At 39.5% G+C, this 23,166-nt stretch overlaps 3 protein-coding genes across 12 annotated transcripts in view; 1 reads left to right on the forward strand and 2 right to left on the reverse strand.

Annotated features, from left to right (window-relative positions):
- The window catches only part of riox1 (ribosomal oxygenase 1), a 19,441-nt gene extending 8,037 nt beyond the window's left edge, over positions 1–11,404 (reverse strand). The window contains exons 1-9 of one of the 2 annotated variants that reach the window (XM_087141741.1): positions 10,710–10,867; positions 8,878–8,928; positions 6,373–6,601; positions 5,519–5,622; positions 4,996–5,141; positions 4,623–4,722; positions 2,277–2,390; positions 1,224–1,330; positions 522–664 (exon numbers count right to left, since the gene is read on the reverse strand). In XM_087141741.1, the coding sequence (XP_086997867.1) occupies positions 522–664; positions 1,224–1,330; positions 2,277–2,390; positions 4,623–4,722; positions 4,996–5,141; positions 5,519–5,622; positions 6,373–6,601; positions 8,878–8,898 (964 nt within the window). In that variant the 5' untranslated portion in view covers positions 8,899–8,928; positions 10,710–10,867. Of the gene's footprint in view, positions 1–521; positions 665–1,223; positions 1,331–2,276; positions 2,391–4,622; positions 4,723–4,995; positions 5,142–5,518; positions 5,623–6,372; positions 6,602–8,877; positions 8,929–10,709; positions 10,868–11,279 lie in introns of those variants that run through there. The other variant, XM_022241001.2, reaches the window with a different exon arrangement.
- On the forward strand, positions 11,129–20,612 carry LOC110982531 (uncharacterized). Of its 7 annotated transcripts, none has more exons than XM_022241005.2 (5): positions 11,129–11,197; positions 13,742–13,940; positions 14,868–16,144; positions 17,090–17,212; positions 17,843–20,612. In XM_022241005.2, exons 1-5 carry the CDS (start codon positions 11,186–11,188, stop codon positions 17,942–17,944), a joined length of 1,713 nt encoding a protein of 570 aa, XP_022096697.1. In that variant the 5' UTR covers positions 11,129–11,185; the 3' UTR covers positions 17,945–20,612. The 7 variants fall into 7 exon arrangements, with proteins under 7 accessions (XP_022096697.1, XP_022096701.1, XP_022096698.1 ...); XM_022241009.2 differs by having other exon boundaries at positions 11,129–11,192; XM_022241006.2 differs by having other exon boundaries at positions 11,129–11,188.
- The window catches only part of dicer1 (dicer 1, ribonuclease III), a 26,916-nt gene continuing 24,164 nt past the window's right edge, over positions 20,415–23,166 (reverse strand). For all 3 annotated transcript variants that reach the window (XM_087141729.1, XM_087141719.1, XM_022241000.2), the window contains exons 15-16: positions 22,738–22,813; positions 20,415–22,305 (exon numbers count right to left, since the gene is read on the reverse strand). In XM_087141729.1, coding sequence (XP_086997855.1) covers positions 22,155–22,305; positions 22,738–22,813 — 227 coding nt within the window. In that variant the 3' untranslated portion in view covers positions 20,415–22,154. The remainder of the gene's footprint in view (positions 22,306–22,737; positions 22,814–23,166) is intronic.

Consider the following 23,166-nt stretch of genomic DNA (forward strand, 5'->3'; position numbering starts at 1 on the left):
ATGTATACTAGCATCATACACATATCTTGAAACATGCATGTTTTGGGGACCAGGCTTTTATTGTCCTGAAAACTCAATCTCAAATCCCTTATGAAAAGAAATTGTCCCCTCCATATTGTAACAGTCTGGGTACTTGACTGTCTGCATGTATGTGTAAATGTCCTTTTGATCTACATGTATTTGCCAATACCAGTTTGATTTCAAACATTGATCCTTTCATTGTTTCACACTAGTTTTAGAAAAGAGGCAACCATCACATCACAGCCCTGAGTGAAACTTGGTTTTCATGCAGTGCAAATTAACTTTAATTTGGTGTTTGACTTCAGCTAATTTCTGCTATCAACCTTAGAATTGGTTTAATGAGAATAGATCTGAACTCATAAATTAACACAGAAGCTACATGCTTGGTAGTTCTGGCCAACTGTTTTAGTGATCTCATATTTTACCTCATCAACTGTAGTTGATGGTATTGTTAGGCACTCTTAAATATGTGCAGGTTTATTCTATATATCTGTTATTACCACTTGAGAATCTTGGCAAGACTTCTTGTGAGTTTTTGGGGCTGTATAATCGCCAGTATTTCTTTCCTTCAAGTTGTAAAACGAAGGCTTCTATGTCATCATAGTGAGGAGCAAAGCCTTGGGAACCTGCTGGGGTCAGGTATCTGTTGCAGACAAAAATATGGGTTCACTGTCAGGCCAGACAATTTCTCAACACACAGCCCTTTTAAAAGTGCCATTACATCAGCATCGGGCCGATGACACAAGTGATCAAACAGAACGTACTCAGGCACATGAAACGCCCATCTGACCAATAATGTGTTACACTGACATCTCAAGTTTTAATTACAAGCAACATACACAAGTGGGTGGTGCCACTGCAGTAAAGACATCTCTTCGGATCAATCTAAACATGTTTGGCTTCAGAAATTGTCATATGAAACTTGGTGGTCCTCGACATGGACAAGCAAGATGTGATTAAGAACCCTGCAAGTTTGACACAACAAGTGCTTTTTGTTAACCTTCAAGTAGAAACTGAAATGACAGCACAGGAACACATTTAACTTAAGCAATTATCTTCATTTTCTCCCATCAAAGCGCATGCTGAGTGCTAATTACACCAAGAGCCAATAATACATTTATATTTAAGATCTACTTTGTCCCAAACATTTCCTGGTTCCCAGCATTCACAAAATCAACCAATTAAGGCCACAAACTGCTTACATATTTGCTCCCACAAAGCTCCCGAAGTACTCCTGAAGCAGGGAGTTTAACTTCCAGATTGCATCTGAGTATGTCTGAGGATTGAGCAACCGTACGGAGCAACCATTCTGTAAACCAAATAAAAAGCATAATCCACAAAACAATTATCAAAACCCTCCTGAAATTCAGTAAACATTTTATCTTTCACGTTATAAATTTCTTGAGATGTGAACTGAAGTGTTTTGAAAGATGACATCCAGCAATGACTGACCAGTTTAGACTATCCTTTGAATTATGACATTTGCTATAGGCTATTAAATGTGACCTGCTCTATGAAAATGAGTCACAAGTTGCCAGAGCTGTTGCCAGAGTGATTCGAGTTGAAGAATATTGCATAATGACAATTAATATAAACTGTCAACATCTTTCACTCAAATAATGTCCATTTCCATCAGGATACCAAACCGAGTGATACATCAAAACAGAGCTCGGTTTGCTCTTTCCAATCCAAACCTAAACTCAGTGTGGCTATGGTGACTTCTGACTTATTTTCACATAGAGGGGTCATAAGTTATAACAAAGGACAAAGATCTTGCAAATTTCTCGACAAAATTTTTTAAAGCTTTTCCTTTTCTCTGTGTGAGAGGTTATTAAAGTTAAATGTTGATTACCAATACAAAGCTCCATAATTTGAAACCATTCCAGCATGGGTGGTAAGGTAATCAAGTAACCAGTGTTACTTCACCGCCTTGTCCAAAGTTTGGTGCACCCTGTGTTTTGGACTTCCCTCGTTAAAAATATTAAAGACATGACAGAAGAACTACAAACTACCTGTAATTTAGATGAAGGAAAGTGGGTTTCTTAATCTGAAAAATCTAAGAGCCCTCTGAAAATTGTCAAGGTAATCATATTTGAAGGTCTGATATTTGACCAGCTAGGAAACCTCGTAATTGCTGACATCTGTTAACACATTAGGAAACATTAACTTCAATGTTTAAACTCAAAGGGATGAATATCTCTTGTTGTTGGAAGATAAAAAAAATGTACTAATTCTCAATTCCCAAAACTGCAAACCTTGTAGAAGTCCCAGACCACAGGTGCATGAGCTCGACCGACAGGATTATGTGTCTCTCTCTTGCCTTCTGAGTAGGTTGTCACATCAATGTTAGTAGTAAATTGAAGGTCATTCTGTAATCCAAACAAACATGTAAACAACCATAAGAGAAACACATAGAAACAGCAAAATACAATTTCTCTCATAATACCTCAGCCAGATTCTTTATCTTGACAAAAAGCTAGTTACGCGGCATCCCCTACTTTTGCTATCTTGTTATGTATAGCCAAAAGTACTATTCCCATAGCAACCATAGTACTATATATCCCTAGCAACTACAGTACTACACATCAGGTATTGTTTGCGAATGTATATGGGTACATGCACGTTGCACATATTCCTGAGTATTAGGCTACAGTGCCGAGTTCAAACATTTCAAACAAGAAATAGTCTTGAAAAGTGTGATTGATTTCCAACAAATTTAGAATTTGTACAGAAAGACTTCTTTATTGTACAATTAAACTGATCAGTTGTCACTTCAATCGGTTAAAATCTGCAAGAGAGGTGTTATAACATACATAATGACTTCTTTATCCCATGGTGTAGTAAAATTAGCCTTTCTCAGTGATCCAAAGAGTATTCTATTTTTCCCCAGGCTTTTCCTTGAGATACATAGAATGCTTCCTGGATCAGGCTACTTTTACTATACCACTTGAGGCAGTCAATAGCTATTTATTACAAAACACCTCTTCCTGGTTCTTTATCCTGCTTGGCTAAATATGGTCATGTGTAGTTCACCAATATGGGTTAGTACATGAATTTGGCATCAGTGTTGACACAACGCAATTCCACAGACTAGTGTCCGATCAGGTACTAGTCTTGAATATTTGTGACTAGTTATTGTGCCCTCTGGAGGTTGCTACGGCTCATTTTAAAATGTTGAATTGAAACAGTTAAAACCCTGGAAGATTCCTTTTCCTAGTTGTACATAGTGACTCAACATTAGACTGCATCTATGAAAACTAAAATGAACCAATTTTTGCAATTTTTGAATTGGTATTGAGTGAAAAGTTGAATTGAAACAGTCCAAACCCTGGAAGATTTCTTTTCCTTGTTGAATCAAGAAACACAAAATCAGACTACGTCAAGGGACACTGAAATAAACCTTCAATTTTTTTTTCGATTTTTGAAGTGAAAGTTGAATTAAAACAGTTAAAACCCTGGAAGAATATTTTCTAGTATGAGGTGTGTTATAAAACATATATGAACTGGCCAAATTCGATCACTAGTGCACGCCCATGCCCCCTCGGGCTTGTGAGTGACCAAAAGAAGGTCTTATTTCCCTCGACTTTGGGCCTCAGAGAACAGGACTCTCTTCTGGTCAATTACAGCCTCTGGGGGACATAGACGTGCACTAGTGACCTCATTGCCAGTCCATATGTGTGTACTATATCAATGATATGTAAAAATCTGTGCTTAGTAGTAGCAACTTTTGCTGAACTATTTACAGAGATATAAACCTCTCCTCATCTCTCAATTTTCCTGTATGCAAAGCAATCCCAATGCCCTATACCTCGCAGTACAGATGCTTTGACCCAAAGAAAACCAGGTAAGAAATTCAAACCACTCCCAAACAAGTTGTTGCTTGATGTCCATGATGTGATTTTACTTAGAAACATTCTTGAGCAATTTTCTACTGCTTTTGGTCTTAAAAATGTGAGAAAAGTTTGACAGTCATTCTCAATGAAAAGTGCAATTTTCCAAACTTTCCTGGCAAAAGAGGGAAATGTTCAAGTGACATTTTATTACGGGGCGACACTTTTTATGTTGGGAGTTTCCTGTTCACATTGTGAACAAAAATGTGCTCACTGAAAATATTTGTTAGAAAAGTCTGCCCTCTAGTCTATGTCACAAACAGAAACAAGGAATCACCAAACTATCCATGGTTATACACAGTTAGGCCCCCCAAAAATTCTGCTTCCGGTTTTCTGGCCAACTCTGATTTCTTGGTGCTTTCCTAAAATTTTTATCGACAAGTTAAAAAAACAAATAAACAAAAATATAAATTTAAAAAAAAATTCAAAATCCTGTCTTTTCCCACTTCACAAAACACCTCTCAACAACTTTTTTCACATCAAAATGCCAAGGCAAGTTTTTCTAATTTTTGAGGTAACTTTTGGTAGCTTTCATCCCCATTCAATCAGCACAAAAACATTTGAACCAAAATAAAAAACACAAATCCGACCTACCAACCTTCTTTTTTAAAAGGCAGGTAATTGAAAGTAGAGCTCTTCTTTTCTTAGCCTGATCCGAACACAAGGTACAAGCCTCCCCAAGCTACCAAAATACCCAATGTTTTCACCCACCTCTCTCAAGATGTTGTGGAGTTCTTCACAGCTAAAAAGATCAGCATTGTAGTCGGGCATGTGTCGTTTAAGCAATAATGGTTTCTTCTCCCACAGTCCGCTTGAGACAGAAAAAGAAAACAGGAGCAGATAACATATCACCCGTATTACTGACATGAACGTCAGGACCATTCTGCTCTGATCACATCAGTAGTAGTCAAGTTCTCATGTTGATCACTGCATTTACATATCCGGGGGTATTTAGGCAAGTTTTACAGCCACCAGAAGTGAGAGGGCACTCTTCAACACAACCTGGACATTTTCATTGGGGTAAACTTTCATACAGGTAAGCTACAGGCCAATATTCTCACGGTCTACAATTAATCAATCTTACTTGAAAAAATCATCCGGGGTTACTGGACTGATGAGCCAACGGAACAACTTCTCAGCTTCTGCGGCACTGTCTGTGCCTGCTGCAGGCAGTTCTTGCAACAGAGCTGTCAAAGAGGTCCCTGGTTCTTCCTGATAACAAATATCAGTCTGCAAGGAATACGTCAAAAAACATTAGTTAGAAAGGTTGTTCTCTGACATATTGCCATAAATAAACAGCAATAAACTGCAAAGGAAAAGGAAATCTGCAGTAGTAAAATGTAACAATGTAGCAATTTTTGCACATAAATCAATGCAATACTGAGGCTCAATGCCTCAAATTACATCACAATATTGCTCATGAATATGCAAATTCAACATGTATATGCATAAAAACCAAAAAAGGCCCCAAATACAAATAAAAACAGCAAAACAAAAATTGAAAATAAGATTAATTCAAACACAAAGGTGCAACTACAATGACTTTTGTAAAACATTTCTATTACACAGTCCCTTTAGTCTGGCAGGAGCAATGCTGGTCACATTACCTTGACAGGAGGCTTTTTACTAACATACTTTCTTTTGGGAGGAGGTGCAGTTGTGACTGAATCCTGACAAGTCAGACTGTTACTACTTCTTTTCTTTCTGACGTCTACGAAGGAAAAATCACAAATGGTTGGCCTAAATGGAGGAAGTGCTGGCTTTGGGATCTGAGGCAAATGTCCAAATTACACAAATGACAGGGACACAGACAGTGAATGCTACACTGGCCACACTTTATTGCGGTGAAGCACCTCAACCAAAGCATTTAAGTTCAAATAACATTTAGCCAAAACCCATTCAATATTTGAATAATATATGTACATGTACATGTATCAATTTTGATGAATGGAGAAATGAATAAATAGCTAAATGTAGATTCTAATCAGATTTCCTTTTACTGAGTAGGAACAAATCAAAGGCAGTCTGAGTGTTGGTTGATTTCATCAAGGCCCTAATTTGGAGCAGGATTTAGTAGCATGTCAGCATTATCTAGTATTTCTTTCACAGTGCTAATGGCATAGAGAAAGCAAAATCCGCGGCAGAGTGATTTTCACAGTGGGAGGGGGGCAGTTGTGAGACCATCAGTCATCAGCCATAACTTGGCTAATCCATTAAGCCCCATCCCATTACAGGACATGCAAAAAAGTGGAGGGGCCATGTACCCCAAGTTGAAGAAAGTGGGGGAGGGGAGGGTACTGCCCCCCCTGCTTGCACCGCCAGTGCAAAGCAAATGACAACATACCGTACAAAGTACAAGCATCCTCGTCAATTTATGCTGTTGCAAGAAAAGAAATATACATGTCATAGGATACATTGTGTCATTGCTATGAACAAACAGATGAGGGTCTCATTGACTTACTGTGTGAAGTCCCTGGAACAACACCTTTGAGATCGTGCTCAGCACTTATTGATGACCTTTTCACATGTCCATTGGTAGACTGTTCATGGTTACTTGTGGAATCTGTCTGGTTACTCTTCCTGACCCTCAGTGACTGTCTGAACTTCTTGCTACATGGAATTTTCTTTTGCTTCTCTGTGACTGTGTACTTTTTGGCAACCTTGCCAGTACGAGTCTCCCCACCTGCTGCCTAGGAAACATTAAAAACAGAAACATTAACCAATTAATGCCTGGAAAAAGCACATGTAACAAATAACCATTCAAACTTGTTAAACTAAACTTTACAAAATAAATGGCATGTCTATTGAGATTGCTTTGATAAGATGGTCCGATAAAACTCATCAGTTCTTTTAGGGTTTATCCTGGAATGTGTTCAAGTCTTGTACATGTAAGTTCAGGATTCTCTAATACGTAGGCCTAGATGGAGTTCTGTTGGATGCAATTGATAGATCTGGTCAAATATGCTAAGCTGCTGGTTGATAACACTGCAATCTGGTTGGTCAATCATTCTGCCATCTGACAATTTTAGTGTGCATCATGTCATTATAGAAGAGGTAGCTCCAGTCATGGCTCATGGCTACCCCTAGAGCTAGATTCTACTACAATTTCTTACTCAAGCATCCGGAAGATTGCTTTGGTGACTGTAACAGAAGAAGTTATACAATCAGAGTTTTTGCTATGCATGCTGAGGCAAGTTATTATGTCATTGCAGTGAGCTCACTTTATTTAAGAGTCTAGGGAGTGAATGATCAATTCACTCACTGACAATAACAACGAGGTACATGCAACTGGGAGCAGCATGATGGTTACTGGTCACAGCGCAATAGAAACTTGCTACATCAAGACAACTATTTAAAAGAAAAATTGGATAATAGTTGGAGATTCCTACAGGATCAACCAATAATGTAGCATATACAACAGATCTATTCACAATCATGCCGACAGCCCAATTTACTGTAAAGCATATCCAGGTATTTTCACCTTGAAAGAATCCTCAACTCCCTTCCTCTATTATTATGATTACAGATTTATTTTTGGAAGGGGATTTAGAGACAAGGTAGGTGTGGATGGTTGATATGGAGTCATGGGGTGTACAGAAGAGGGGACAGACCACTGGAGGATATAGGGTGCCATATTTAGTGTTGGGCTAGTGAAGACTCTCAAAACTGACAAGTACAGTTTTTTGTACATGTAAGTACGCTAAGGGTACGCTAAGGACACACTAAGGGACTTTAATTATTATTCATTATGCAAGAATGTTAAATACTGACAGACTGAGGAACCTCATTTATAAAAGGTACGAATACCATTCTTTATTTAAATTCATTTTCAGGCCTGACACTGATTTCACATTTTCAGACAGTAATTCAAACCATGTCAAATGAACTGGAAATGACAACTGAGAGATTGGAAGTTCGAAGCTATTTAAATTACTGGGAAGAATTCCACATACGAAGTTCACTGTAATACCGCGTAATTACTACAAAAGTATCCTTACTTTGATCGCTGAATGAAGACGATTCCAATAGGCATTGAAGAGCTGAACATTATAGGACAGAAATGTGGAGTTTTGGGCACACTTTTGGAGCTACACATGGACCAGGTTTACATCGACAGGCGGCCATCTTTGCTTCTGAAGAACATGGCGAATGCGCACGACGTGTGCGCATGAACCGAATCATTTATTTATATTTAAATATTCTAATTTATACAAATATTCATGAATAATTACATATTTGGTTTCATAAATATTTAATTTTTTTAAATATTCATCTTGACTTCATCGTGACCTCGCCTTAATTCAACCGTAACTTTATATGGAACATATTGACTTCCTCCGGCAACAAGCGCTCGTGTGGCGTGGTTAATTAGACTGCTGTATTTCTATACCTAACAGTTCTCTTCATTGCAGGTTCGATTCCCCTTTACGACACAATTTGGATTAAATGTATTAAATGTGTATACTAACTGTAATAATCCTTGTACTAATGACAGGAAAACTGTGGAGGAACAAAAGGACGGGATAGTGAAGGAAAAAGGAAACGGTAGAGGATTATAGTAGGGGAAAAAAAGAACGGCAAAAGGACTCACTTTTTTGCCGTTTTATTGCGTGGGGCCCCTTCTTTTTAAACCTGTCCCCCTAAGTTACTGAACCCCCTTTCACATCTCTATCCCCCAAAAATAAATATCGCCCCTTTTTAAATCTGTCCTGGAGCAAAAATTTCTCCTAAAAAGTGAACTTCGTATATGGAATTCTTTCCAAATTACTTTTAAAATTCAAAGAATATGTGTTGTGACAATGCCAAACACCAGGACTCGCCCTTTCAATAAATATATCTTGTGTAGCACGTCTTGGCCACCGTAGATTTCCAATTAAGACTAAGAGCGCCAGCTGCATAGATTTGGGAAGGAACACACTAAAAGCTTTTTCGTATAATGGAATGAGAGTTGTAAAAATAAACTCACCTCTACAAATTTCGACTGCATTTTAGTTTTCTGGAAATCTTGTTTCAAAGCCTTAGGTACGCAGAAATAGGAGGATCAAGGATACATTAAACGACTGTCAATCATTGACAGTTAACTGAGAAGTCGTCCAACCATGGAACCTTGGGATGGTTTCGAGTCAACTCGGACCCAAACCAACTCGGACCCATACCAACTTGGACCCATGCCAACTTGGACCCACAACCAACTCGGACCCATGCCAACTAGGACCCAATACTAACCCGGACCCACGACCAACTCGGACTCACCTGAGTCAACTCGGACCCAACCCCAGGAGCGTGATTAACTTGTTGAAAATTTTTATTTTGTCCACTTTTACATTTTAGCATTTGGTAAATGACACTTTTGCACTGCATGCTGCCGAGATTTACGTTATGCAGGGAAACAGTGGCAAAGGCTTCCCAAAATTTCTCTGTTTTCGAGTTTGAACAGGCATGGCAGTTAAAAACCGTACAGGACTAGAATTGATATCAGTGATGTCTTGGAACAAGTGATAAGTAACTGACGAGCGTCGTATTTTTAGGGAGGCAGCTTCCGAGGTACCGGTGTGATTAACCACAAAGACTGATTTTGGACAACCAATGGGAGCAGCTTTTGGAGTGTGATTGACAGTGCCAAATCATTGACGCCCTTTCTCCGAAGTTTTTTGGCACTCCAGATCACCAGCAGAAATCGAATGAACTTTCACCAAACAGCTCCCAAAGTTTTTGTTGCAATAAAAAACCACAGATAGGCCTTTTGATGTACATAAGAGATGCTGCATACGTACAACAGATACTGCAGATATACATCAATGTCACGAACATTGACCTTTTATATTGTCTAATGGTATTATCCCCCACCTCACTTTTCAATTTTTTTTTGGCCTGGCAAGTCTTACACTTCCACCTTGCCCCATTCCCTCCCTCCCATACCGGCAAGATTTAGGCAGATGGAGGAATTCATCCATACAGGCCTTAACTGACTGTAAAAATAACGCAAATAGGTTGGTAATTTCGAACAACACAAATCAAATCATTTTAAAATAAAAATGTGGAATATTTCCTATTGGCTTAAACTTGGAGATGGTTTTGAAGCGTCGTATGTCTGCTCGCGGGCTCATTTTTAATATTTGTGATCCCACGATTTCTTATTTTCTACAATAAAACGTGCCATAATCACGAGAGATCATAGAATTATTTATGTAAATCCCGAATTTGGGATTGATAGTTTCCGGTTCAGAGTATTTCTTTCACAAAAAGCCCCACAATGCGGACGTATTTTGGATAGAAGCAGGCGGCTACATTCATATGAGCGCATAGTTTTACTACTATTAGGGGGGTATCTTCAAGAAGGCGAATAAAAAAGTTCATAAAATTGAAACGAAAAGTGATCAATCTGGCCATAATCTTGAATTTCAAGCGGAAAAAATAATATCTTGAATTTCCAGCGAAAAAAAAAATTAAGGCCAACCTCTTCACGAGGTTCAAGGGTCGGCACTGTATCGCCCTACGGGCGCGTATTTGGTGTAATGCAACCATAAGACTCAGTGGGTCCGAGTTGACTCGAGGTGGGTCCGAAATGGCGTGGGTCCGAATTAACATGGGTCCGAGTTGGTTGTGGGTCCGAGATGGTCGTGGGTCCGAGTTAGTATTGGTTCCGAGTTGGCGTGGGTCCGAGTTGGCATGGGTCCGAGTTGGAATGGGTCCGAGTTGACCTGATCCCCTTGGGGGTGCACCACTACAAATAAATTCCCATAGACTGCAATGATAAATCCCCACACTTTGCAATAATTTTAAAAATACAACTCTCACAGGTGTCCAGGCTGCACAGAAATACGATGATCGACATGTCCCCTTTCATTTTCCTTTCAATTTTCGGGGGGTTGACCAATGAATTTTTGAGAAATTTTCACCAGAAGCACACCACCCCTAAAATGAAGAAAATGTCCCTGCCCAGAAAAGTTGCCATTTTGAAAACCCATCCCTCTGCAAAACGGCCAAATAGTGCCATTTTCGGACCCAACTGCACCCAAATTACTCAGAATTTGATGCCCAGAGTCCGGGCCAGGGGTTCAGTGCCATATTTCTCCAATTCCTCAATTTCATGGCTCTCAGGACTCTCTAATATAGAATATTTTGAGTCTATAACTTTTATTAATGAGCTCGGCGGACATATTTAGGGCCTAATTACCAGGGTGCACCCTTGGGATGGGCTCCTGCATAGCTAGTAAAGTAGTAATAGGCCTAGGCAAGCTGTGGGGTTAGCTAGCTACAAAAGCAACGTGGGCATGGTGGGTAAGGTAAAAAAAACCAAAAAACCTATATTATTGCAGATGGCCTATATGATAAAACGCTACAAAAAAACAAAGGATTGAACCAGACCTTAATTTTCGAGCCTAAGGCAGCAAAAGCAGAAATCTTCTTGGTACTTTGCGGCGTCTTCATCGTTCATGTCGTTAGCTCTCACGTTTTCGAGCTGGTTGCGCCGACAACATTCCTTCCTCGACTCCACAGCGCATGGGACGGTCAGGTACCACACACTCACCCCACCCATATTCATCCTTATATTGGTGCATGACCTGCATATACATGTATACATGTACGTACACACAAATACACCACAGGCACACTCAACTTCCGTTCAATGTGAATTTCCCGCGCTTGCAAACTAAACAACGTTTTCACGAGTTTCGAACATACATGTATCAGCTGAATTTGTGCCCAATTTTCGGAAGCCACCTTTTTCGAATTTAACCCTGAAAATGTACCATTCTTAATTTTTCGACTGCAGTGTATTATTAAGGTAAAAGTACTACTAGCACTCTACTACTAATAAGCTGATACATGAGTAGTATTTTATTGAATGAATTTGAAGTTCTTCGGAAGTACGGAAGCATATAATTTTATAAAGGCCACTTGTAACTATTTATTTCGAGTTACTATCTCACCGGGAGACGTTAAATTGATATCCTGCCGCAGCAGGCCCCCGTTTAACATAGAAAACTTTTTCAGACTTGTCTCACAGGGTTTGTGCACAGGGACGTGACTGGCAGCATCCGTTTCTGGAACACTTTCCCAATTATCATAGCCGATCTTTAACGTTAAAGATTTGAATTTCAGATACTGTTGTGGCATTGTGGTGGCCCAGTCAGTATGCACAGACCATGCTGGTGTGCAGTCCCAACAAGCCCGACGTGCTCAAGTCAGACATCCCTTCATTAGCCTGCCTTTATTGTACAACGTGTGTCATACATGTACGTCACCAGTCAGTAAGTCTGACTTCACAGATAAGCCAATCCGCCCCCCCATCGGTGAAATGTAGTTATCCATAACTGCATATACATGTGTACATGTATGAACGACATGATCTTGCATAATGTATGTGGAATTTCCACCAATCAAATTAGACTTGGAATCTCTACCAATCAAAGTCTTGTCGACTCATTCATTGTAATGCAGGTATGTAAAACAAGTCCGGCAATTTGATTGGCTGCTACCAATTTTGGTGGATGAGCTGATTCACTGTGTACAAGCGGTTGGCAGATTCGTCAAGTCAGGATTTCTGAACGCACAGTAATAAGTGGACACAAGAGGGCACAAAAGAATTAACGCTGTGCAGCCTCCATATCCAAAGCATAAATACAGACAACGTCACAGAGGATCCCGACTTGGTCAAGTCTTGGCCATCTCCAAATTACTTGGCTGTGGACTGAAATTAAGCACGAAGACTATGGTAGTGGCCACAGACAGTTCCCATAGAGCCGGGTGTAAGATCAAGCCATAGCCAAGTAATTCGGACACTGCCCAAAGTCCAATAAAATGTAGGTCTACAGAAACCTGCCTTAACTAGCAACTACATTTAATATTTTTTAACTTGACATTAAAAACCCTCCTTTAGTTTTACAGCACAAATATGCACAAGTGCCCAAGGTCACTCTCTTGCATGTTGGTGCAGTGCACAACACGACACAGCTGTGCTTCTTTGAGGTGTTTACCAAGTGACCCAAAGAGTGACTTCAGCATAGGAGGGTTTTAAAAAGAGATGTTATGCCCCAACTAGTGTCTGTCCCAACTATAGCTGGGATTGGCCTAAGTATAGTGCAACAGTAATTCAGCTGCTTGAACTACGGAATGGGCAGTAAATTTCTATAAAAATTTTCTCCTCTAAGTTTATGCCACTCACATCTGACATAATTCACCCAAAATATGACAACTACAATGCGCGAAATCTGTCGAACCAGTGCGCATTTGGCAAGGGTCAATAGATTTGGCCAATGCATTGCAAACTCTTGGAGGCGCACTATTGCAAATCGCAAGTACATGTTTACATTTATTCAATGTGTACGGATGCTGCTTGACACCCTATGCACAAACCCTATGAGACTGGTCTGAAATTTTCTGTTTTCCAAGTGAATTCCTCAATATTTTCACTGCTAAATTTGACTTTTTAGGACATTTCAGTGCTTTCAGATGGCTGATAGGTCACTGTCAAAAAAAAATTACATAGTTGCATTCATATAATCTTCCCAAAATATTACAGTCCACTGAAACTGTTTATTACAGCAAAGCATGGAAAATGACAATGGTAGGGCTAGTGGTAGTACTAGGGCTTTCAAATGGTACTTGTTTATTATGTTCAGCTTTTACCATTTAGGGATGGCCGGGTTACAGCTCCCATAAAAATGGGCTCTGCTTCAATTAACAACAAGCCCTATTCTACCATGCATGCCAAAATAGGCCACAGGTCTACTTATTAGCAACTGGAATTTTGACCCCGATATTCACCCCAAAACCCTTATTAAAGTTAGGTATTGGATTTTGGCATAATTGAATGTTTTTTACAGAGAGAAGGAAAAGACATCAGGCCGGCCAGAATGTCAGGACCTTTGTCACGTCATCGGTTATTGTCGGACATATTGGTCGAAGATGAAGATACTATTCCATGGACCTATGTCACAACACTGAATGAATCCAGCCATGGCGACTCATCTACATACACCTCTTGCTCTGCAGGCATCTCCAGCAAAAGAAGGAAATTATACAGTTGAGTATATTACAGCTAAGAAGACGATGAAAATATCTCAAAGGTTTGTGCTGAAGTTGTCAGGCCATGCATTGATGGGTCTCGCTGATGCAGCCATTTGTGTACACTGTTTGCTGACCCAGACTCCACGGGCTGTTTACCAGTACAGTGTGTATTCAATATTTGCATCTCTGAAGTAATCACCAATCAGTCACCCTTTTTCCCTCAGCTGCCAAGTTCTCTATTTTGTACACTTGCATGTATCAAGGCAAATTGTTACCCCTGTGGGGGAATCACAAAACCTTACTTGACGTCCTTTTACCCCTCCTTGATGAGTGGGAACCACTGATTTTGCATACAGTCAATCCGTTGTCCTGCTGTGCTCTGCTAAGCCTATAGATACCTAGTCAGTGATATAAATTTGCGCTTGATCATATCGTGATCCACTCACAACCGTCATTTGCAATATGTAATATACTTGTACAAGTGGCCCTGAATCTTAGCAACCTGTTGTGGGAGGGGTGTTGGTAATCCAAGTGTTCATTTTCTGCCAAGTTCTACGCTGATTACACATATTCAGTCTGGTACTAAGTGAACTCTGAACTGTGCATCTGGTCATGAGTATTTGTGCCACTTTTAAAGGCCATTTTGTTAAAATATTTGGTAATAAGCTGTCATGTCACTGCATGAAGTTTGTATGAGACAAAATCCTCTGAAACAGTTTCCTGTGCTGTTGTGCACAGAAAATGTGCCACTCATTTTGTTGTGCACAGAAAATGTGCCACTCATTTTGTTTATTTCTCTTTAATTCATTATGTGAGGCACAACAAAATTACACAAAGTTGTATACAGAGTCTTGATATGTATTCGAAAAACTTGAAAGTCTATTACTTGGTGCCATCTTGAATGTGCATTGACTCAACCGTTGGATCTTTGGATTCTTGTAGGAAAGAGGACTGATAATATCGAAGTCAGACCAACATCAATAAGTACTGAGTGTGTGGAATGGACAGATGAAGAAGAATTGAGCCTTTGTCAAGCAGTATCCATCTGTCTACAGCAGACGTTATCTCAGTACAAGTCCTGCTATCACTTTGACACAGACATTGATGTCTCTGATACAGAGAATGATCAAGTCCCTTCACAACTAACAACAAATATAACACGGGAATTACAAAAACTGAGCATTCCCAGGTTCTTTGCTGAGAGTTTTGTGCCATTTCATGATCTGACAGATGTGGCTGCCCGAATCAAATCTAGCGCTTTCCGTCGCACGTTCCTTGGTTTCTTAAACAGCAAAACCAGGCGGAGTCAGAGCTTGCTTTGCCCAGACAGAGTGAACTTAGTGAATGCCAGTTGTAATAATGATGAAAGTGTGGAGACAAAGATTGAAGTGTTGCAGGATGCACAGATTACGTTCACCTCCCAACCTGAGAAATCTTCTCCTGTGAAGGGAAAACCTCAAGTAGTTAAAAGCAATTGCACACACTCGCCGCCAAATCTCATTAAGCAAAGTGGGTGGAGAGGAGATGAAAGAAAGTCTGCGGAAAGCAACTGCGCTGGCCCGGTGACAGAAAGACAAAAAACTGATAGATTGCAAGCAGAACAGATACTCCAGGAGGAGAAATGTGAGACATTTCCAGCACCAATGCCATACAGAAGCTCCTCAAGACTGAAGAACAAACAACAGGTACAACTTAGCAACCATCACATTGCCATAGAGGATGAAAATGATGCATCATTGTCAAAAATCGCACAAGATGAAAGCAATGTCCAAAATGTATCTGAGAGAGGGCTCAGCAGTGTCAATCCAAATAGAGTTGCCAAAGTAGACAAACTAAAGAGACACGCACCAAAAGATAACTGTGGAGCCACTACAAAGGACTGTGGTGATGATGCATTACAAGCACAAATGTCATCTGAGCTTGGCAAAGGAGGGAATCCAAGGCAGAAGAGAAACCAGACAGTTACTGGGTGGGCAGAACCTGCTGAATTGGAGCAACCATCAAATCAAATACTGGGGAGGTCCGATACCAAATGTAGATGTGAAATAGCAAACCATTTAACTGAGGAGAATGTGCAAGAGGTCAGAACTCTCTCCAGATTATTGTCGAACAGTAGTGAGGACATGGATATAAAAGCTACCAGGAGCCCTCCTCAACTGAGTGGATGTGGCAAGACTCCATTACTAGCTGCTGTCCAACCACTCAGGAAGTCACAAAATGTAAGTTATGGCTTTCCTTTTTTTAGAATCTTAGATGATGTACATGTAGGTTCAGCGCTGCCTTAACCACTTATGAATGGTATAGTTCTGGCCAAAATTTTTTATTTTTAAGCCAGGCAAGATATAGGGCCCAACTTATATACATGTACATGTATACCGTCTACCGATATTATGAAACCCCACAAATACTGAATTGTAAGAGTCATTTAAACAATATCCTTACAGTAGTTTTTCCTGCAACCTCACATGTATATTTTGCAACATTGGGATGCCACCGTGGAATAATATTTGCTGCAACGAAACTGTGTACAGAGGTCCAGTTCGACCTAAAGGCACAGTCCACTTGCAAAGACTTCTGAGACTTACTTAATATCGGTCAAGGTGTATGTTGCAATTTACATATGGCTATCACTGTGTACATGTATGTACATGTAGATGGCCAGATTGTGTTTATACATCCTCCAGCACAAAGTGGTTTAGTGGAATAGTGTTGTAATGCGATATGTGGCCTCAGTCAAGGTGATGGGTTTGAAAATGAAGATGGACGATTTTTTAGTTGTCTTTAAAGCTAGTAATGATGTTTGATTGACCCGTCATATTTTACTTTCATAGTGCTTTTCACCACAGATACCAGTTACGTGTATGTTTTGTACATTTTGTGCGTTTTCACATGTGTACAGTGTTGCAAAGAAATAGTGCTCAAATCTCAAGCTGATTCTGTCCAATAGCCAATTATGTTCTTGACTTGTACCGTGCATGTACATGTACGTGTACCTTGTCTTTTTTCCTTTTTTTGGAAAGCTTTTCTGCCTTTAATTTATAATGGACTAGAGTTAGCTTGCTATATTAATTTATCTTATTAGAATTTATTCACACCTCTGAATCCTTCTAGAGCAAACCCCAAGATTTAGTTTGACTTAACTGTGATTTTTACAATATGAATAGGACAATGAGAAGAGAAGCTTTAAGGCATTCCGAAAGAAGTTTCTGGACAGGTGTCTGGAAGTACAGCACAGCCGGCTTGGTCCAGCAGCCAACACATCTCACAGGTCCAGTAGAAGTTCAAATGTAAGATGCCAATGAGAGCTTTCCATTAATGCAATGCAGTGCATATATAACCAAAGTGGAGCACATTGGAGGTCATCTGAGAACCTTAATACATATACAAGGACAGTCGTATCAGTTACAGCCATAGGCCAAACCCTGGGCTGAATCACTCATACAAACCTGTTCTTTGTTCTTCGTTGACCTTACCTTTTTGAAATACTAAACTGGCTCAACCGATCAATGAACTCATCTAACATCTGATATGTTTGTGATTTGTAAATCTTTTGCTTTAAAGTGGATCAGTGGAGGAAGATTAAACTAGTGCCCGATTCCTTGACAATTTTTGCTGAATTAAAAAAAGGAATTTTGAAAGAACGTAACCATCTTTCCAAAAGATCAGGGGCAGATCAAGGATTTTTTGCTGGGGGGGTCTGAAATGATTTGCTGTTGTTGAAGGCATGTACATGCAATCTCTCTCTTTGGTCCTTAAACCAAAAATGTTAATAAGACCCCCATGCTTTCAACATTTAGACGTAGGCCCCTAAAAAGTAATAATAATAGCAATGAGTGGGGGAGGTAGATTCACAACCCCCCCACCCCGATCCCCACTTGAGATCTGATTGCTTGTGATTGGTATGAAATCTGTTGTAGATTCGTGGCCATCTTGATGAGTATTTGACCATGCAACAGGTCCAGCAGAGTCGCAAAAGTCTCCTAGATGCTTGTCTCATGGCACAGAGGGAGACAAGCTGAGAAAGGATTGGTCAAGTATTACACTGAAGCATCAGTTTGACCAGAAATCCAACATTAGTGCAGAGGGATACAAGCTGAGGAATGAATGGCAGCAGCAACCTCAGCTCTTGGCTTTACTAGAAAGCAGCCCTCTGTGGATACATGGTCGAACGTTGTTACAGAGGGATACAAGCTGAGGAATGAATGGCAGCAACAACCTCAGCTCTTGGCTTTACTAGAAAGCAGCCCTCTGTGGATACATGGTCTAACGTTGTTACAGAGGGATACAAGCTTAGGAATGAATGGCAGCAACAACCTCAGCTCTTGGCTTTACTAGAAAGCAGCCCTCTATTGAGATACATGGTCTAGCCTTGGCACAGAGGGAAACAACCTGAGAAATGAATGGCAGCAACAGCTGTCAACCTTTAACCTATTGGACAGCAGCCGTGCAGACAGTCTTGATCAATATGCCTAAACATAGTAAAACCCATGCACTACAGACAAGCACCAAGATTTCACTTTGAAACAAGAGATTACAAGTTAGACCTTTGTGGGTGTACCCCCAACACCTCCCAAACACTCTTACCTAATTACATAAGCAGCTTTTATGACGACCGTACTGCCACTAAGCATAGTTATCCTCACACAGGCCTTTTAAACTACACAAAAAGTGACCTCCAGTATTCCATAAAAACAATCGCTTTACAGCTATGGTCAAATTATTTTAAAATATTTGGTGCTTTCATTCATGATCAACATTAAACTATTGCTACAAATTCATCCATCAAACCAGCTATGGGAACTTGACTTTCATGAAAGCCCATCTATGTGAGCTACCTGTATGTTGCTATTTTCTTTAACTTTATTCCTGCCTATTTTTGTTTAACGCTGAATGTATTAACAGAAACATAAACTTTGTTATTTGGTGTTTAATTTACATTACCCTAGCACATTTTATACTCTGGAAGTTTGTGTTTTGAGAGGTCAAGTGGTACACATATCAAAGTCAGGCACATATGGGCAAAAGGTCAGTTTTTGAGTTATCACAACATAATATCAGCCTTATTATTTACAGGGGTGGACATTAACTCATTATAATGTCAGTACAACACAAATGTACAATTGTCCAAAGAGGTTCCAACTTGGATACGGTCTTTGACAAGACCGATCCTCAAGTTACAAATGCGCGGAAATGGACGTGAATGGAATACACCAAAGATGGGCAGGCAACACAGTCCGCGCCCAGAAAATCCAAAAGCCTAGACATTGAATGAGCATTTTTATTTAAAAGAATCGAAATTTCAAAAATGTGGTTAGATCAGGTGGGAAAGGGCCAACTCACCCTACAAACCTCGGTATTTACAATTTTGGTATATTTATTACTAGTTCCTTTTATTAACCTTCAGGAATTTCAGCCAAATGTGAACATGATGAAGAAAGACTAAAATTAAAAATACATGTACATGTATGTGTAACCTAAATTGCAAGACAAATATGGCAAATAGTTGCACCAGGAGGCTGTAAAATGCACCACAGAGCATCTGCACTTCAAAACTTTCTAGGGGCCTTTAAGTGGGCCCCAGACCCCATGCTGTATATGCTTCACGCTTCGTGCTGGCAATTTTAGCTATTTCTTTTATGTTCCACTCACCCCCGTGTTAAAATACTCTTGTGTTTGCCCAAATTGGGCATTCTAAAGTGTTGAGTATTTCCATTTGATGTTCAACAGTGATTCTAGAGTCAAGGATGACACCACAGCCTGACATGATGCTGAGATTCTGAATAGGGTGAGACTGTGAGAACCAAGTCAGTAGTACCAAATAAAAACTAAGGAAAAAAGCTAGACACCGGAATGGTTGTCTTTCCAGATAGACTGCTGTGGATGGATGCATTGTACAGGGAGCTGTAAAATCAAATTGAGTGGAAAGATGACTTTGCAATGTTTCTAGTTGCACGTGTGTGGATTTCAAAACATTTGTTTTAAATATTTTGAGATGTTCTCTTGATTTTCAGGGTAAAATGCCTAATTGTTAAATGTCATTTATAAAGTGTTTGAATAATACCAGATACAGCATACAATATAACCGGTTGTATTGCCCTATTTGTACCCCCCCCATTCTACCACCCAGATCCACCGTAGAAGAGAAGCTTCCAAAATCTCTGAATTCAAACTTGTCCACTGACCTATTGTGCCTGCTAACTCACTTGACGTATAGTGGGTCTCAACTCAATAGCAATGTATGTTTTGAGTGTTGTTTATAAGCAATAAAGCCAATTTACAGTGTTGTACCCAGCACATCAGTAGTCCGAGTACGTACTTGCTGTCAGCCTTATTTGTGGAAAATTGTACTTAAGAAACACTTGGCTTTCGTGGATGCTGTGTTTGTTGATACTTAATACCCACTTCAGGTCATGCCACTTAGTGGATGCAATCGGTCTGTTATTCATGCATTTTTAGAAATCGGAATAAAGATGTCAAAGATACATGAAGTGCTCTAATGAAATGGAGTTCAGTTTTAATTGGTGACAACTGGAATATGTTTTGTTTACAACTTTCAAATCCTATGAGTGGGAAATAGCCGTTCTAGTTCTGAATCCTTGGAAATGAGTACATTTACATTTACTGATAACATGTATTACATGTACCACTGTGGAGAAGCAATAAACACAGGCCATGAAGATTTCTGTATTTTTTCTTCAATGTGAATCACTTCCTGAACATGGAAGCATGATCTATATTAATTTGAAGTATTTCATAGGTTTGTGTCACAAAAATAGTTGTATTCGAAAATTAAATCTTTCTCTGCATCACCGGTTCTTGCTTTGAGAATCAGGAAAGTACATATTTTTACAAACTTTGTATCTAATACTGTAATACATTTAAAACTTTTGAATGCACATGGAGGAAACACCAACTATTCAACAAGAATGATACGTTACAAATACTGATTTTCATGATAAAGTAATACATTCTTTGAGGCTACTTCAAAGTCCCGGTATGATGTTAAAAGTGTGAGTGCGTTAAAAATATCACGCCAGGATTCTATTGTATTCAAATTATGTAACTCAGGCATGCAAATGGGAAACCTGAACAAGGAAGAAATTTCAACCTGCACAAGAGTTCGGAGGGTGTTTTTTTTTTCCATTTCAATGGTAAATTCCAAAAAAAAAGGAAATCGTCTGATCTGAGAAAAATTTGCATGCCTGTTAACGGAATGATGCAAAGGTGATTCAAAATTGATGTGAACCCAAGAACACTAACACCAATTTGGCAATTTATGGCATGGCGTCAAACAGCTGCACTGTGAATTCCACAAGATGAACAAGTTCCCCAAATGTTGCCATATCCCATAAAACACAAAGCTCCCTTTCAAGGAGTACTGTTTATTATTATATGTATTGCAGACATCCCCCAAAAGAAGAAAAACACCCAAGAAATTAATTCATGCTTAAAAAAATGTATGGATACTTATAATCACAAGAATGCATCTTGCAAATAATTTCAAACAGAATGAGGGATCCTCTTCGGGGTGTTTATACACTGATCAAACTATTTAATATTCATCATTTAAAGCACCACCTGTTTGTCAATACAATAAAAGTACTCTCTTGCCAGAATTGTTGGAGATAAATCCTCTTTTAAGATTGAACCTACACTGTATTTCACTACAATGCAGTGTGCTTGTGTTCAAGACTTAAGTCCACATGAACTCTCAACCTCGCCTCTTTTCAACAAAGAAGCTATGAAATTCCCATTTTTGTGATCAATTAGCTGTCCACTTCAAATGCTATACTAGTTTGTCTACCCAATAGCAACCATGCAGCCCTTGATTGGTAAGACCATACTGCTGAAGGAAAGACCACTTCAGCATGTACAGATACCACCACCTTGTTGAACTTGGAAAAGTACTTATCAACCATAGATACAAAGAGCCCACTGGTTTACAGCTGTTACTATGAGTTATCATGATGAGTCCCAACAATTTACAACATGTCATTGTTCAGTTTTTATGGTTTCTCGAGCATTGCATCCGAGCACTAAATTGAGCAGCAGTGAAGTAAGCATTTACATATATGTATTTAGTTTGCAAGCTTGAGCTAATGAGTGTCATTCAAAATGTGATATAAAATACCTTCCACAAATATCAACATGTATCTCAAACAACTTGGCATTTGCTTCTCAAATGTGGTCTTCTCCATATTTTAAATGTCATATGTTCGAGGATGTCCTTTATTTCTTTTGGCTCTTCAGATGTCTGAGTGCACATCTTGCTGCTGTTGCCTTGGCAATGCGGTAGTTACGGCCTATGCCCTTAAATTTCCCCTTGCCAACAACATTCACAGTAACTCGAGTCTTGCCATCCATTGTTCTCTCTGGTGGGCTGTAAAACAATTATTTTGTATCAAGTTAGTCCCTTTCATGAATTAAATGGGGTTGGGGGTAGATGCCTCTTGAGGAAATCTTATAATGACTGCAATATGCAAGCCCAAAACAGGTCAGCTTAAAAGTTCTGAGGCACTTTAAATACCCAAATGACAACCCTGTCAAATCTGTCATGCGTTCTGTTTTGCAGTAGTTTTATTAGTGGAACAATGGAGGATTACAAAGGGTTAGAAAGGGGGGGTGTTCAAACTCCTGAACCCTGCCTCCCTAACAAAATTTAGTCCAACACCACCTTAGCTGTGGGATGGAGGTTAATACAAATTCTTACCTACTTAAGTGGCAATTAAAAGACAATGACCTCTTGTTTACTTATACTATAAATACCTTGATGTTCCTCTAAAGTCTTTCATTTAACAGAAACGTATCTTACCCAAATCTTGCTGTTTCTGGCTCCATCTCCAGAAGCTCTCTCACAGGTGAAATCGGTAAACTTGCTGCATATTGTTCTGTGGTTAAAAAAAAAGTCGCTAAGAAAGTGCGGCATCCACTGACAATGTATGGTACAATGTTGTGTAATTTGCTTATCTTTACCATGGGAATAAACTTGATTTTTAAACTAGTGTGTTTGAAACCAGCTAGGGGCCTGAAGATGATAATGGACTGAGCCAAAGCCAAAGGCAGGTTCATTATTGCTGCCAGGCTTCGGGCAGATTTTAAACATATTAGCTTAGTACCAACCCATCACACTTTAATTCCCATTTACAATTACCTTTTGGGGTGAGAAAGTAAAACAAAAAGCATTTTTTCCTGTACTTTTTGCCTCATGTTACGTCACATTTTGTGAAGCACCCCTTTAGTC

The sequence above is a fragment of the Acanthaster planci genome, linkage group LG01 (assembly GCF_054643075.1).
Source record: "Acanthaster planci isolate LZ-2023a linkage group LG01, COTS_SCS, whole genome shotgun sequence".
NCBI lineage: Eukaryota > Metazoa > Echinodermata > Asteroidea > Valvatida > Acanthasteridae > Acanthaster > Acanthaster planci.